Genomic DNA, 16,303 nt, shown 5'->3' on the forward strand with positions numbered 1-16,303 from the left:
TAACAGGTGTACACAGATGGTGCTAATGAGGGCATACAGATTCTCCCCAACTTATGATGGTTGTGCTTAAGGGTGGTTCAACACAGTTTTTCGACTTTATGTTGGTGCAGAAGTGACCTGCATGCAGTAGAAACCATACTTGGAATTTTGAACTTGGATCCTGTCGCAGGCCAGGGGTACACACAGCCCCTGTCCTCATACAGGGTGGTGGCCGCCAGCACGAGGGCCCATCACCGAGAGACTGACATCCATTCCGCGCCCACACAGCCCTTCTGTTTGTCCCCTCCAGTGGAGGATTCAGTAAATTGCACGAGCTGTCAACACTTCATTATAAAATACGCTTCTTGTGAAATGACTCTGCCCAGCTGTGGGCCCAGGTGAGCGCTTGCGGGCGCCTGTAAGGGGGGGCATGGCTCAGCTGTAACGTTAGGGAGCCCAGATGCATCACGCGCACTTTCAGCTTGGGATGTTTTCAACGTGCAGTGGGTTTATCCGGACATGAACTCCATCTCGAGTCAAGGAAGGTCTATCATAACACAAAAGATTGAACTTTGGTGTGACCCCTGCTTTGGAAACTGCAAATAGCAGTTTCCCCAGTAATTCTGTATCTTTCACTTTTTCATATCCTCTACACATGCACTAGTGACACCGTGTTCATTACTTTTGTAACCAAAGAACTAAAAGGGCTTTTTTTGGTTTTTGTTTCTGTCAGGAACAACAGACAATTGTCACCGTATCACTAAACAAATTAGAGTTTCCATTTTTTTAAAACTTGAGTTTCAAAAGCCTTTTCCTTTGTACTTAATATACAGTTCTGTCACTTCTTATGTATTTCTAGCTGTTAACTCCTCTTTAATTATTATTATTATTATTTATTTATTTTTTTTTTTTACTCTGTGTTATCTTCCTAATTCTCTTAACTCTGTTCTTTGGGGCAAAATGCAGTAGATAAAGCCCTGGATCTAAAGTTACTCGAAGACTTGCTAAATTTGCGACTTGGCCGCACCCAGCTGAGAGGCAGGAGACTGTGGCTTCTTGACTCGGAATTTGGGCAGCTGCACACTGTGGCCTCAGAGCTCCCCCTGGTCTCTAGAATTCAGTGACTTACCAGGACCACACAGATAAAGGCAGGGTTAGTGGGCGTTATTTCATGCATCTTTAAAATAATTAATCCATTTCAGTTGTGAAAATACAAGAGGACATTTTTTTAAATACCCATTGTGTAGCGTTCATTAAATATTTGTTGAATGAGCCCCAGCCCCAGAAAAATACTAGGGTTCACACTTTTTTGTATCTCCCTGACCTGTGCTGTACATGAACGAGTGTTTATTTTGTTCTTCGTGTGGGTGTCTGATTTTGCCGTGCAAAGGAATCTCTTCATTCCTTGGGGCTCCTGTTAAGTCCCTTTTCCGGATTATGTCCTTCAGTGTCCTGTCAGATCACGCAACGGTTCTTCGAGGATTTTTAGTCATCGGTCAGACTGCAGCTCAGCACACATCACGGCCAGGAACCTGCCGCTGATCCTCAAGTCATTATTTCAGCAACAATTTCTCAGTCACCCACCAGGTGACAGCAAAGTGGTGGGGACATAAGAATGAACAAAACAGGCACAATTTCTGCCCTCACGGAACTTAACTTCTCTCTGAGACAAAGGAACAGACAAAAACAAATACACTAAATGTCGCATGGGGAAGAGGAGGAGGTCGGGGTGCTCTCCCCGCGAGGTGGTAGGAGAAGGCCTTCTGATAGGTGACATGGAGCAGAGCCCGGAAGCAGGAAGGGAGCCGTCCGCGGGAGGCCAGTGTGGCTGCCGCGGGGGGGTGGGGGGGTGGGGGCCACGGAAGGTGAGGAGTGGGGTCGGGTGGGCCACGCATGGGCTGCAGTTCATTCTAGGAGCCCAGGGACACAGCATCGTCTAGAAGCTCACACGCCATTGTCGCATCTGGCAAGGTGGTTGGGCGTCTTTGTCACCATCTGAGCCTCTGCTGGTCACTTGCATGTTCTTCCATCATTTTGATCTTAGCCTTAAGAACTTGCTTTTAAATCTCTTTTTCTCTTAATTAGTCCCAGAATAACCCTTCTCTGGATTTATTTGTTAAAGTCTTTTCAATGTCTGCTAGATGTTAGTAATTCGGAAGCTGGTCATATCTTTTATGGAGGCATAGTGGACGCCAGTGTGGCATTTGCTTTGAACCATTGAGAAGACTTCTCTGTCCCCTAAGTACTGCTTGTATTATAAATGTTTTTAAAAGTCATACCTTGAGCAATTCCCAGGTATGTTTTAATCTGCCTCTTTTTAAGGTGTTTTTAGGAAAAAACGAAAAACAAAAAACCAGCTTTGCTCAGATTCTGGTCTGGTCTTACTCACTTTGAACTGAGTTCTCCAACATTCTGTTCTCTGTGACCAGCCCCTTTGGCAACTCAGCATCCCCCGGGCTTCTGCTGTCCAGCCACAAATGCTGCACCATGGACTGATGACCAGCCCCTGGTTCTGTTCGCCATGGCCTTTTGTCCCTGTGCTGCCCATGGAGTCTTGGGTCCGGCGTCCATTTGAAACTGCGGGTTCTTAGAGAGCAGTACTTCTCTGCATATCTTCAGACTGTCTTGCGTAAAACACCACGTTCGATATTTGAGTATGAATTCACAGAATAGATGACGGTTTTGTGGTTTTAAGAACTTTCTATTGTTATTATACAGAATTCCTGTTAAAAAGGACATTTTGTGTCATTTCTGGAGTATACCAGTTGGCCCCGTATTTTTAGATGGAGGTAGAATTCATGGTCCTGGTCCTAAAGACGTTCACCATCTAGTTGAGGAAAACAGATAGTAACTCATTCAAAGCAAAGTAGTTCCGTCTCAGCCTTGCTGTGTGTCTGGCACCTGTAAGAAGGCTCTAAGCTCGGACATTTAACAGACAGCTCTCGAGCTCCTGTTCCCGTTCTGTGCTAGCAGCGACCGTCCTCCTGGGCGCAGGCCACCATCACCACCTGGAGTGCTGCACCCTGCAGGCTAAGAGAGGGACCCACGTCTGTTGTAGTCATTTTGCTGTTTATATTTCTCTCGTTTGAAAGTGTTTAATATTCTGGAATCGTATGATGTGCAAATTAGTGTGAAATCTAAAGTGAATACAATTTAAGCTATTTTTAAGGTGCGCTGCAGCTGACTTGTGAATGGCATCTGCATTCAAAAGAAAGGTTTTAACAGCATTCATTAACTCGGCGAATATTTATTGAGCACCTGCTATGAATTCGGTACTGTTGTAAGGAGACCTTTTTGGCAAATGAGATGACAAGGTACCTATTGTCTTGAAACTTATATTTCAGCGATGGAAAATAGTAATGATGTAAATGGCAGCATGCATCGTGTATGTTGTAATGTATAATAAATGTTTAATAAAAATGTGTAGAATAAGGACATTGTGATAACCTGAGAGGCCTGTCCTGGACAGGTCTGCGCTGGGAGCTTGTGAAGATCTTGCAGAGCAGCAGGGAGCTAGAGGACACGGCAGGCAGCCAGGCGCTGTTTTAGACAGGACGGTTGGAGCATGAATCTCGGTGCAGATTTCTGGGCCAGGAGCTTTCCAGTCAGGCAGAACGAGAAGGGCAGCCACAGGAGATGGTACTGGAGCGTAGAAAATGAGGCTGGGTGTGCGAGGTTTGGGTGAAGAGGGGCTCTGGGGGGCCACGGCAGGGGGCTGGGCTTTTTCTCCCAAGTGTCCTGGGGACAGGAAGTGCTTCAGGGAGAGTGGGTGCAGAGAGCGGGTGCAGAGAGAGCCCACAGCAGGGGCGGGGGCTGGGCAGGCGGCTGTCAGATACATGCTGTAGATAGGAAATTCAGGTCCTGCTCCTGGATTGTTGGATCGTGGGAGCCGAGGGAAACTGAGGAGTCAGAACTGACTGCTAGGTTGTTGACCTTGAACATCTGTGTGACTTCCGTGTCCCGAGTGAGGTAGAGAAGGCTAAGGAGAGGAAACGTGTCTGGTGGTGGGTGTATTAGTGAGGGCTCCCCTGGAAAACAGATGGCCGTGGGTGCCTTCAAAACAGGCTCGTTAGGAGTTGGCTCATGTGATCCTGGAAGCTGATGTCATCAGATCTGCAGCTGGAGGCCCAGGAGAGCTGATGGCTTCTTGCTTCCAGTCTGTGCCTGAAGACCTAGGACCCAGCATAGCCCCTGGAGGTACAGTCCAAAGAGTGGGGAAAGAAACAGTGTCCCAGCTCAAAGGTAATTGGGCAGAAGGAATTCCCTCTGATTTAGGAGAGAGGATCAGCTTTTTGTTCTAGTCAGGCCTTCAGCTGATCAGATGTGGCCCACCCCATCAGGGAGGGCAGCCTGCTTTACTCGACCTATTGGTAAATCCATCCAGAAACACTCAGAATATACTTGACCAAATTATCTGGGCACCCTGTGGCCCAGGCAACTTGACACATAAAAAGAACCATCACGGTGGGTTATCTGGAGTTTTGTTTTGGTTGTATCAAGTTTAAAGTAACTTCGCCCTGTCCTGGTCAAGATAGGGCATGGGGTAGGTTGGATGTCAGAGTCTGGGCTGAAAGACAAAGGGAGGGCTGGGGAGAGAATTTGGAAGCCAGTGCAGATGTAGGACTTGGCGCTCAGTGAGATGGCCTCACGGCGAGCTGGCCCTGGGACTGAGCCCTGGGACTGAGCCCTGGGACTGAGCCCTGGGATGTTCCCGCCCTGAAGAGACAGGAAGCAGTGTCTTGTCTTCCCACTGTCCTCGCAGGCCAGTCGTTCCTGCCTGAGGCTGCTGTTTACAGGGACAGTGATTCTCGATGGGATCCGTAGCAAGGGCTCTTCGGAGAGGGCTTGGCAAATTCTGGCTTCACCCGGACTTGAGAACCTGGGGTGGGAGCCGTTTCAGAACCAGGTCGTGTGATAAGCAGAAGCTCCATCCCGAGCTGCTGCCGCTCCCTGCTGCCTGTCATACGTACACGCTGTCCCAGTCCCTGTCGCAGAGGGGACAGGCCACTTACCAGCAGGGCGACCTTGGGCAAGCCGCTAGACCCGCCAGCCTCTGCTGGCCTGTCTATGAAATGGGGATCCCGGACCCGCCTGGAACTCGTCCGGCCGCCTCGCAACCTGTAGGCCCAGTGAGATAATTTACAGATAATTCCAGCCTCGTGGCTGGAAGCTCGCTCCTCACACCCCCGTGGTAGCGCCGTGGTCTGACCTCCTCCTCTCTCGGGGTCCTCCGGGGAGGGAGGGCGTCCGGACGCAGCAGCCGCGGTGGGGAGACCGGAGGTGGCGCTTCTTTGACCTTTGTCCGTTGGCCGTGTTCTCCCGCTTCTTTCTCTCCCCCATCCCGTCCTCCTTGTCCTTCCTGCCTCCTTAACGGGACGTGAGGCCCGAGAGTCTCCCGCAGGAGGAGTCCGTGGTCCTGGCAGAGACCAGGTGGGGACCGGCGGCGCTGAGCGTCCTGGCGTTGCTAATGAGAACCCCACGCGGTGTTACTGCATCAAAGCTGGGAATGACCTCATTTCCTGTCTGTCTTAAGCTCTGTCTTTTGAACTCGTTCAAGAAAACATCACCTTCTTCGGCAGATGGGTCCACGCGCCTTCTTGGTTTCTCTCCCCCTCGCCAGTCACGCTCTTAGTCACTGTGCGTCTCCCCTTCTCCCTGAGCTCCGCGCTGCAGGGCACCCGGGTGAATGCTCCGTCCGCCCCAGGAGCTCCTCCAGCCTGAATCTGACCCTGAACTCCGCCCGATCCTCCTCCGGCCCTTCTGTGTGCCTCGCTGCCTCTCATGCGCCTCCAGTCCTAGTCCGAGCTGGGCTGCTGCTTCCCTTTGTCTCACCAGAAACCTGAACTTGACCTCTCGTTGCCAGTGCGACACTCCCCTGCCCCGCCTGCAATGCCGCAAACTCGTCCCAGCCACCGGCCTGTCACCACGCCTGCCCTCAGGTCCCAGAGCATCCGTGACCCCGGCTGTGCCCCTGGCCAGCTCTTGGCAATCCCTCCTTCCCTCCTTTGGTTTTTGTCGTCCCGGTCTCTGCTTCGCACATCCGGACACGCTCCTTCCTTGTCCACAGCGCCGTTACCCACTAACGTACCCTGTGATCAGCTGGTTTCTTGTGTGTGTTGTCCCTTCCTAGCGGGACGGTGACCTGGAGCAGAACAGGGAACTTGGCTGCCTGTCGTTCAGTGTGCACCCTGGGCGTCTGGGAGGCGGCCTGGCCGGTAGCGGGAAGTGAATGTGGCACAATGAAGGAGCGAACGACCTACAACATGTTAACGTTGCCCCGACATTTTTTCTGGGGATTTTGTAGAGTATTGGAAGTGTTCCTCTTGAGATTTTCCATTCTGATTCTGTCTGGTCCGGAATCCACGTAGTTGCCAGTCACACAGCTTTTCGTGAACGTGCCCACTGATGTGTAAAGAGAAGCTCTTTTTGCATGTGTGTGTGATTCTGAAATTTCCCCAACACAGGAGAACCCAGCGCTGGCGGTTGCAATTAAAACATGTAAAAACTGTACTTCGGACAGCGTGAGAGAGAAATTCCTTCAAGAAGCCTGTAAGTTTCTAGAAATTTCTGTGGAACTCCCTGTGACTTTTTACCTGTGAAATGCAAGTGGTCTCTGCGGAAGTAAGGACGATAACACTCTGACTTGTCTGACTTGTCTGTGGCGACCGCGTTACTGTCTTGCCTTGCAAATTAATACCCGTATCTGTAGAGGCGCGTGTCCACACGTCACTCCAGGTAAGCCGTGGTGTTCGGGGTGTGAGGGCAGATGGATCACTGTCCCCGTATCCTTCAGGACCCGTGTGGTTGAGCATAATGTGGCGCTGGGACTAGGCAGACGTAGAAATGAGTCTTACCCAGCTGCCTCCGGGCCCTAGAGTTCGGGATGAGCAGGACAGACGCGGTCCCCACCTGAGGGAGCTCACAGACCAGGGAGAGAGCCGGGACCGTGCCCCGTCCCTGCCTCACAGCCGCCCCTGCAGCTCCCCCCTCACGCATCCGGGATGAGACTGTGGGGAGGGTCATGCGTGGGTAGCCGTTCTCTGCCAGGACCTCGTCCTGTCCTTTCCACCTGCCCCCAGGCCGGGGCGCCCTCCCCGCTTTCACGGTGTTTGTCCCGTCTCATCTGACCACGTATTTAGAGTAGTTTCTCCTCAGGAGGCTTTGTCACAGGACCACATTCTCCCCTCCCTAAGTATTTGAAACTAAACAACACTGCCTAGAAATTAGTACTGCCCTCTCTCAGCTTCAGGCTCCATGGGGCTAGGACCGTGTCTGCTGTGCTCACTGCCCAGGCCCGTGCCCAGCACAGGACTGAACCCGTCAGGCGCTCAGTAGACACTTGTCGTGTGATCAAGTCCCGGGGACCCTGATTACATGGATGCGGAACAAATGCCTTCTCCCGTCCATTTCAGGAAATATTTACCACCCAACCATCCAGTAAATTAATAAGTCATAGAGTAAGTCATATTGACTTTATCAGTGTATTATCATTTTCATCAAAATTGTATTGTACTTCCATCAAAAAAAAATTTTAAAAAGTCTGTCTTTAATCCTGTTCCTAGATCTCTGTATCCAGTATCTTAAGGATAAGACAGACCCTGGCAATGACTTCTGTCTTAACTAGTTCATTTCCAGAGAGCACCTAGGCCACGAGAGCACAGACGACCGCAGCCACCCTTACTACTGTGTCAGAGAATAACCTGGACAACTGTTTCTCCCTAGTGACGATGCGCCAGTTCGACCACCCCCACATTGTGAAGCTGATCGGCGTCATCACGGAGAACCCCGTCTGGATAATCATGGAGCTGTGCACGCTCGGAGAGGTACCTGACCCGCACCTGGCTGTCCCAGTGCTGCCAGCCCCTTTGTCACAGCGACAGTGGAACGATTGTCCCGTGGTTGGCGTTTGTTCAGCCACCCCTGGTGTTTGGTGTCCTTTGTGTAAGGGGTGGGGGTATGTGAAGGACACCCTTGTGGTTTGGGCTCAGAGACTATAACGTCATCATCGTTAAGTTCCCAAGTCATGCCCTGACTCAGCGCTGGAGGCTGTGGTGACCCCGTGGATCTGTCTTCCTCTCTGGTGCTGCCGCCTGATGCTAGCCCAGGGGTCCGAGGGGCGCTCTTAACGGAATGCAGGCAAATGAATGCTGCATCTTGGTAAACCTGCAGTTCCTTACTGTTTGAGAATTCATTTTATGAATGAATATGAATATGAATATGAATGAATATGACCGATATTAGTCACAGTTCTTTTGAAAATGCGAGTAACATATGTGGACAGATCTCCTTACTTGACTTTCTCCAGAACACAGAAATTCCTTGCTTACTGTGTCACTGTCATCTGGAAACTTGTTAGAAGCCAGATTCTTGGGCCCCTGTCCAGGCCCGGCAGATCAGACCCTCGGCAGGGCAGGCAGTCTGTTCTCTGGCACCTGTTCTCCGGGCCATGCCGTAGCAGCCTGCTTGCAGGTGGACACAAGTCCGTTCTCCAGGTGTCCACACTTCACCTTGGTACTAAAGCTCAGTAATTTAGCCTGAAACGTTACCTACATTCCTTCACTTCTAAAGGACACCAAGCACAGTTTCCTTTCTGTGGAGATAGGGGTTCTGGTGAGTGGGTGTCAAAGGGCAGTTTGGGCCCATGTGCCTGCCTTCCTGCGAGCCCCCCACTGCTCTCCTCCGCACTCGATAACCTCGTTTGCTGGGCGAGATGACTTCAGGCCTCTACCGCAGCATTTCTTCCTCTGCCCTCCCTCTCCGAATAAAACAGAGAGCTTACGTATGTCTTTCATTCACAGTATTTTTCTGCTTTTGCCTTTGGAGAATTTGCTGATTTTTCTGGCTTAAACTGTTACTAAATATTTTTCCTTTGTGTACTGATTTTGTAGAATTAGACTTCGGTTCAGCTGCCTTCCTTTGCCATGCTGGCATTTAGCTGAACTGGTCGTGACGGTGGTAATAAGGACTGATAGGCCCCGTGGGGTGAATACCCAACACCTTTCTGTACCCGAAACTTGCTGGAGGAGGCCGGGAGAACTTCTTGCCTCGCCTTCCTCATCGCCTTATCCTCGGGTCTGCCTGGGGTGCGGGTGTGCTGGTCCTCGGGTCTGCCTGGGGTGCGGGCGTGCTGGTATGTGCGGGCCAGCTGGGTCTGTTGTCCTCTCAGCTCTTTGCTAGCGGTAGCTCACCCTCTCCTCATTTCCTTGCAGCATCTTCCTGTATTTTTTCAGAAATTTGTCCACAGTCATGAAGATTTCAGTTTTAGAATAGGATTCAAATAACGAACGATTTACCATCATTTCTGAGCTAATATGTTTCATTCTGCCCCTTCATCTTAGGGGAGAATGGAAGCTATTCTCATAAAAGTGTGTTTGGAAATGGGCAGTATTGTTGAATATAGCGCCTTGGCTGTTGATGTCTGTTCTCTGTCACTAATTTTTTTTTTATCTTGGTCGCTATTCCAAAGCTGAGGTCATTTCTGCAAGTAAGGAAGTACAGTTTGGATCTGGCGTCTCTGATCCTATATGCCTATCAGCTTAGTACAGCTCTCGCGTATCTGGAGAGCAAAAGATTTGTGCACAGGTAAGATCTAGTCATAAAGCTGGCAAGCTGCCCTCTGGGCGGGGGAGGGGTGTAGTGGGGAAACCGGAAGGAGGAGATGCTCAGTGTGCCCTGTGAGCCTTTCTACCCCTGGACTCTGTGGTGCATAGACGGTATCGGGAAGTCAGGCGGCACCTGTCCTGGTCCAGGGAAGACCCAAGGCCCGTTCGTATGCACGTTTAGAAGGTTTTCCTCCCATTAGGTGTGAACGTTGCCTTTGGGCCAGTTCTCTCCTCTGCAGATGCTGCTGAGAACCCGTACACGGCCTCAGAGCTGTGAGCACGTGGACCTAAAACAGACACTGGCCCGGGACTCCCGGACCCCAGAGGGTCATGCGTGATGTCTGGGGGGTGCTGTGGCATTTCTGTTTCTCATCCGGGGCCCTGGTTGGAATGCAAGGGAAAACCCTTCCGGTCTGCCCACTACTTTGTTACCCAGCATGGAAATAAATTCCGTCGCAAAATCATGGACAAGGGTTTGGATGACGGCTTTTACTTCCGGTGATGAGATCTCTTTGTAGCGGCAGGGTTACGAGCCCAGTCGTGCAGCCTCTCTGTTGATGCAGGTGCTAATACGATTGTAGGAAAAGTCATGATGCCTTTTTTATGCATTATTCTCAAATATTTGTTATTTGAGAATATATTTTGCTGCCGATCAAAACACTAATCATCATATTAATGAGTAAATGTCTGCCAAAAGGAATATACTTGAGGTAAAATCATAAAAGTGTCCCTTTTTCAGTGCATGATAAATCTGTTTGCATTGTCTATAAGCTGTCTTTCCAAGTGCCAGTCAGCGTGTCTTTATATAATATAGACGAGTTTGTGGGTTTGGTTCTCCTTGTATTAAAATTTATTGTCCCAAATTCTTCCTTATCAGAGACATTGCTGCTCGGAACGTTCTGGTGTCCTCAAATGATTGTGTAAAACTAGGAGACTTTGGATTATCCCGATACATGGAAGACAGTACTTACTACAAAGGTAAGGAGTCAGAACAATAAAGAGGCAGTAAGCTCAGAATTTTCAAGGATTTTTATTTCTTAAAAAGGTGTGTCTTTAATAAACTCAGCTGATTTTCGACAGAGGCATAAAATAAGTTCAGTAGAAGAAAGACAGCCTTTCCGTCCATGGGGCCAGAGCAGTCAGACATCCAGAGACAAAGAATGGACCTCAGCGTGACTCACCCCGTGGGTCAGGGGATCTTAGGCTTAATTATAAAACATAAAGCTGTAAAACTTTTAGGAAGAACATACGAGTAAATCGTTGGGGTCTAGGGCTAGACAAAGGGTCCTTAGACCTGACACCAAAAACATGATCCATAAAAGGAGACCCTCGGTAGATGGGATATCATCGGAATTGAAACTTTCAGTTCTGCAACACACCTGTTCGGGGTGGAAAGGGAAGGTGCAGACCTGGAGGATCTCTGCCAGGCACAGGGCCTGCCCGTAACCACAAGCGACTCCACAAAGGACTGGTGTCCACAGGGTAGAGTGAGCTCTCAGAATTCATCAGGGAAAACAAGAATATGACATGGACAAACGGTGGGAAGAGAGGCTTCACTGAAGAGGGTATGTGGAGGGCAGAGAAACCCGGACGGAGGCTCGGACCATGACGAGGTATCATTGCCCACATGTCAGAACGGCTAAAATTAAAAACAGTGATAACACCAAATGCTGGCAAAGATGCAGAGAAGCTGAATCACTCCCAGATTGCTTGTGAGAATGTGAAATGACAGAACCACTCGGGAAGAGCTTCACAGATCCCTGCTGAGTCAGCGGTGCAGCTGCCATACAGTCCTATACCGCACACTCCTGAGGCGAGAACGAAACCTGCATTTCAGTGTTCACTGCAACTGTATTTCCAGTGGCCAAAACCTGGAGTCTGCCCAGACGTCTCCAGCTGGCGAACGCAGTCAGACACCTCCACAGGTGGGGCGGGTGCCTTCCCCCGGTGGAGCATTCGGACCGAGGACTCCAGCCTGCTCACCCAGAGACTTCCGTCGGCTGGTTTCAGAGTGGAAATGCAGCTCATGTGATTCTTCTTCAAATGTGCCAATTTTGGAATCAGTTTGACTTGGTTCTTTAAATTACTATAGAACAAATATTCTTATTAACAAATGTTCCTATTCCTAATATTTCAGCTGTGGTTTGGATTATAAATCCGTATTGTGCTCTTAGTATATATTCTAATTCTTACTACCACTTTAAAAGGCCAGTTTCTTTCTCACTTTTTAAAATTCTTGTATTGTGGCAAAATGAGATTTTTACATACAAAACTGGTTTCCTTCATCTTACGGCAGGGCTGATGACTGTTCCCTTTCCATGTGCCTTCTGTATGCCACAGCCTGCAACAGTCTTAACCGAGATTTGCTACTGTGTGAGAAGAGAGTTCTTGGGCTGTTCACTCATTTCAGTTAGTCATTTAACGTAAAGATGATCAAGCAGCTCTCTGCTGGGTTTTGTTTTTTTTTTTGCTCTCTGCTGTTTTAAAATACGTTTGCTGTCCAGCTCAAGCCCTGAGCGGTCCAGATCCCGGACTCCCAGTAAGGAGCTGACCTCCAAGCAGTGTGGTGACGGAGCCTTCGTGTCACGCAGACGGCGTTTAAAGTGAGCCGTTGACAAGTTCATGTATTCATCATCTCATCCAGGTGCCCAAGTCCAGACCCCGTTGGGCTGCAGGAGGACACCCCCCTAGAGGCTGGGGATCCCGCGGGTTCAGGACGTAGGAGTAAGTAGTTTAGAAGGAATCGAGCCGAAGATTCGACTCCACTTGTTGTGAAGGTGCTTGAAGTTAAGTGGGAAAAAAGAAGTGACTCGAGTGAAATTATCTCCTGCTCGAAGGGACTCAGAGGCACGCGTGGCTCACAGAAGGCGTCCGGACGAGGCCGGCAGAGCACAGGCACCTCTGTGAACCAAGGCTCCCTCCGACGTGGACTCCCGCTCCCCTGCGCCCCTGCGCCCCTGCGCCCCTGCTGCCTTCCCGGACACACCGCTCAGCCATGGGCCTTCTCTGCTCCCGGGGCATCTGGCGTTCACTCAGAGTCCGGGTCACGCCCCGTACCGTACCTTTTAGAGCTAGAATTCCGTGAGGGCAGGTACTCTGGGCCGTTCCTCTTGTCACCCAGCAGCTGAAGGAATGTTCTGTGAGGTGGTGAGTTGTTTCCTTTGTGGCACAGAAGGAAAGCTTGTGAGGCCTCCAGGGACGGATGATGTAGGCTCACCTAAGAAGGGTACTTTTCATTCCATCTGTCACCTGTCCTGCCCTTCACACACCCGTGCAGGCACCGTTGTCAGTCCTCATTCCGTATTCTGTTCGCGCAGAGATGTGCAGCTCCCGAAGTCCTGCCCAGTGCTTTCGGGGTCACGTGCGCGTGCGGGGCAGGGGAGGACTGGGCCTGTCTCCACGGGAGGATGGAGACACGGGGAGGGTGGGGGGTGGGACAGTGTCAGCTGCTCCGGCTCAAACCCCAGCTCGGGCACCTGGTGGAGGGGTGGCCTCGGGCAAGTCACGAAACGTGTCTGAGCCTCGTTTTCTGAAGGAAGGAGAACCAGCAGGATGAGTTGTTCGCAGGGTTTGAAGCTAATCTGTGTGACGTGTGTATGCGCGTGTACACGTTTCCCCCAGAACAGCGTCCGGCCAGTGGGTCCGGATCTGCCACACAACCGAGCTGCGGGCTGGGAACACCAGCTAGCGGGGCTCCCTCTGCCTCCCGCGTCCCCCGCCTGTCCGCACAGAGGAGGCCTGCAGCGCTGTTTCCCTGCCACAGGCTGACCAGATCACTCCAGATGACCTCACCACACTGAGGAAACAAAGGATAGTTCTTCCAAATTAGCAAAGCCCAAGGGGTCAGCTATTTAAAGCTTTTTATTTTGATACTGAAAATCTCAGCGAGCTGTAACTGTTAGATCCTTGAGCAGATAACAAGGAAAATTCACTTTCTAAAATTAATCTTCTAGCTTCCAAAGGAAAATTGCCAATTAAGTGGATGGCTCCAGAGTCCATCAATTTTCGACGTTTTACCTCAGCTAGTGATGTGTGGATGTTTGGTGAGTATTTTGAAGTTTTGAGTTTTTAAATGAACATTTCATAGACTACGAAACAGACTTCGGCTTAGCTCTTTCCGCAGTATTTAGGCTCCTCTGCCTTCCCTTGCCTGAGCGCTGCTCCACAGACGTCCTCTTAGTTCATTCGGCAGCTGCTGGGCACATGGGGGGCGCCGGTCTCCCCCTCGACCCCGGGCCTCTGTCTCCCTGGGCCCGCTCTGCATCCCTCCTGGGAGCGGTCGTAGCTCTCTCCTTCCTTCTCTCCTCTCTGTCTCTCCGCCATCCCGTCTGCTCCTTCTCTGTGAGTGACTTTAAATGGTCGACCTGTCCTCGGGTTCTGTGCCAGCCCCTCCGCTCCGGAACATCCGCTTGGCGCTTTGCTTGTGTGCTGGAGCCCAGCCTCCTTCCCGACTTGTCTCAAGGCTCGAACGTTTGATCCTTTGTCTCCTGTGGCTTCTGCTCTAGCGCCTGCTCCGTGCCTCCCCGCCTGCTCCGAGCCGGTTGCTGTCCTGCTCTGGGGGTTGCTGCGGAACCTTCTGACCACGGGACGGGGTGGCCCTCACTCATTCTGCACCACTTGCTTCAACTGCTTCGTCAGATTTTAAATCACTCTCCCCTTTCCACATGGATGCTGCCCCCCACCCCCCACTCTTCTGGTCTAACTCCTTCCACCTGGAACACGTTGTCCTAACACCCTCTCCCGGCTGAACTTCTAACGTTCGGGGTCACCTGAAATGTCCCCTCTTTGTGAAGCCTCGTGTAGCCGGTGTGTGCTCCAGACGTAACCTCCCGTCGTCTGTGTTCCCTGCACTTCCGCTCTCTGCCCTAACACTCACACGTGGATCTTGTGCGCAGTCCTGTGTGCGTGCTTTCTCGCTAGATTTTGAACTACTTTGGAGGAGATGCCCGGACAACGTTATGTACCTTTCCCCCGGAATTAAAAATAGCTTTACACACATCAAGTACATGTTCTTCTTTTTTCTTCTGTGTACTTGCTGTTGGTCTCCTCTAGTGCCCTAAGTGACAACAGGAGAGGGAATGGGCTTTTCACCAGAGCAGCAAATAGTGTGACGGGGCTTAGAAAGGGCTCTGGGGTCCGCCTGCTGTGGCGTCACCTCCCAGGACCTCACTTGTCGGCTGTGTGACCCAGAGAGCCGCTCGCTCATCCTGGCAAGGGGACTTCAGCTTTCAAAGATTCTAAGATGCCCGTTTCTCACACTGTCACTTCTCTGGAACTGGTGTCATCAATCAGTGGCATTTTGTAGTCGGTGTGAGTTGGGGACGTGTCTTACGTGGCTTCCTTGCCCACACTCATGTGGGCTTTGTTTCGTTCATCCCTGTGTCGCTTCTTTGTCTGAATGAGTTCGGGAGTGCTCATTGGTAAGAATAAAATAATTCCAAGAGGTAACAGAGGATGGTGCCGTGACTTAGTTGGCGGTATTTTCCTCCATTTTTGGTTATATAAAAACAATGTTGTATTTTATAATCGGTGGCATCTTAGGTTTGATAAAATACAGTGTTTAAGGAAATGCGAAGTATAAGGACAACGTGTAAATTTCAAAGAGGAGAGGCCAGAAACGTACAAAAGTCTTACGCTGCCTGGTGCTATTGTTAGTAATGACGTCACAATTTCCGGTGAGAAATGCGGAACTAAGGCGTCAGTTTTGTCATACACTCTTCAGTCTGGAGTGACTAGAGTTCAGAAAACATCAGAATGTCGTTCACGTGGGCAGGATAATGTGCCTTGTTTCCTTTGAGGCACAGCCCTACTGTAGGTGCCGAAGACACTGAAGCAAGGGGCCTCCTCCAGCCTGTGATGCAGGGAGGACGGGGCGGAGCCAGGGCTCCCCGGTGAGGCCCTGTGCAGGGAGGACGGGGGCGGAGCAGGGGTTCGCCCTGTGACGCCGTGTGCAGGGATGTCGGGCTGTGCAGGGACGTCGGGCTGAGCTCAGACTCACCTGGGCCATCAGGAGGCACATGCCTAGAAAGAGAAGCGCTCATGCGGAAGAGAAGGAAAGGGGCACTAAGTGCGGGGAGGCTGGCATAAGCAAAGGCGTGTGTGTGGCATGTGCTGGGGTGCCAGGGCCGCCAGAGCAGCCCGCAAGACATGCGAGCCACCCACAGTCCCCACCAGCCCACGTGCTCAGTTCCCCAGCCGGAGTGGGGGGGTCGTCATTCTCTGCCTTAGGCTCCGTTTGCTCATTTACTATAAAAGTGGGCTTTCAGATATTGGTCAGCGGACACGAAGAGAATGTGCGGTCTGCAAGGGTGGAGTGTGAGTGAGGGGCCTGCGGGTAGGGCCACTGCAGCTCAGGGAATCCAGAGTTTGCCCATGGGGACAGGGACCCCCAGACCAACTCGTGTATGAGCCAGATGACAGTGCCAGTGTGCACCCTAGCCAGACCTGGGCTGCCTAGCTAAAGGAGTCTTGAGTATTCTAAAGGTAAAGGCTTAAATTTTAGTATGTTCTTCTGTTAGGCCTCAGGCCGGCTGCCGTAAGCATCAGCAGGCTGGACCGCGGGGGGGGGGGGGGGCAGGGTCAAGTTCACCCAGCCTGTTTTGAAGTGGTTCGTTAAGCCATGAAGGATCACTGTACCTGGTGGGCCATCTTCTAATACAGGATTTTTAGAGAAGTAAACCTCTTAGAAAAACTTGGGCGTTTTTTGGAAAATAACGTAATTT

General features: G+C 51.0%; 1 protein-coding gene across 7 annotated transcripts in view; it reads left to right on the forward strand.

The window, feature by feature from the left end:
• PTK2 (protein tyrosine kinase 2) overlaps positions 1-16,303 on the forward strand; it is a 248,074-nt gene that overhangs the window by 181,614 nt on the left and 50,157 nt on the right. For all 7 annotated transcript variants that reach the window (XM_080801823.1, XM_080801827.1, XM_080801826.1 and 4 more), the window contains 5 exons: positions 6,444-6,528; positions 7,702-7,802; positions 9,446-9,561; positions 10,459-10,559; positions 13,535-13,624. In XM_080801823.1, coding sequence (XP_080657949.1) covers positions 6,444-6,528; positions 7,702-7,802; positions 9,446-9,561; positions 10,459-10,559; positions 13,535-13,624 — 493 coding nt within the window. The remainder of the gene's footprint in view (positions 1-6,443; positions 6,529-7,701; positions 7,803-9,445; positions 9,562-10,458; positions 10,560-13,534; positions 13,625-16,303) is intronic.

This window comes from Martes martes (genome assembly GCF_963455335.1).
Source record: "Martes martes genome assembly, chromosome: 4".
In the NCBI taxonomy this organism is placed as follows: domain Eukaryota; kingdom Metazoa; phylum Chordata; class Mammalia; order Carnivora; family Mustelidae; genus Martes; species Martes martes.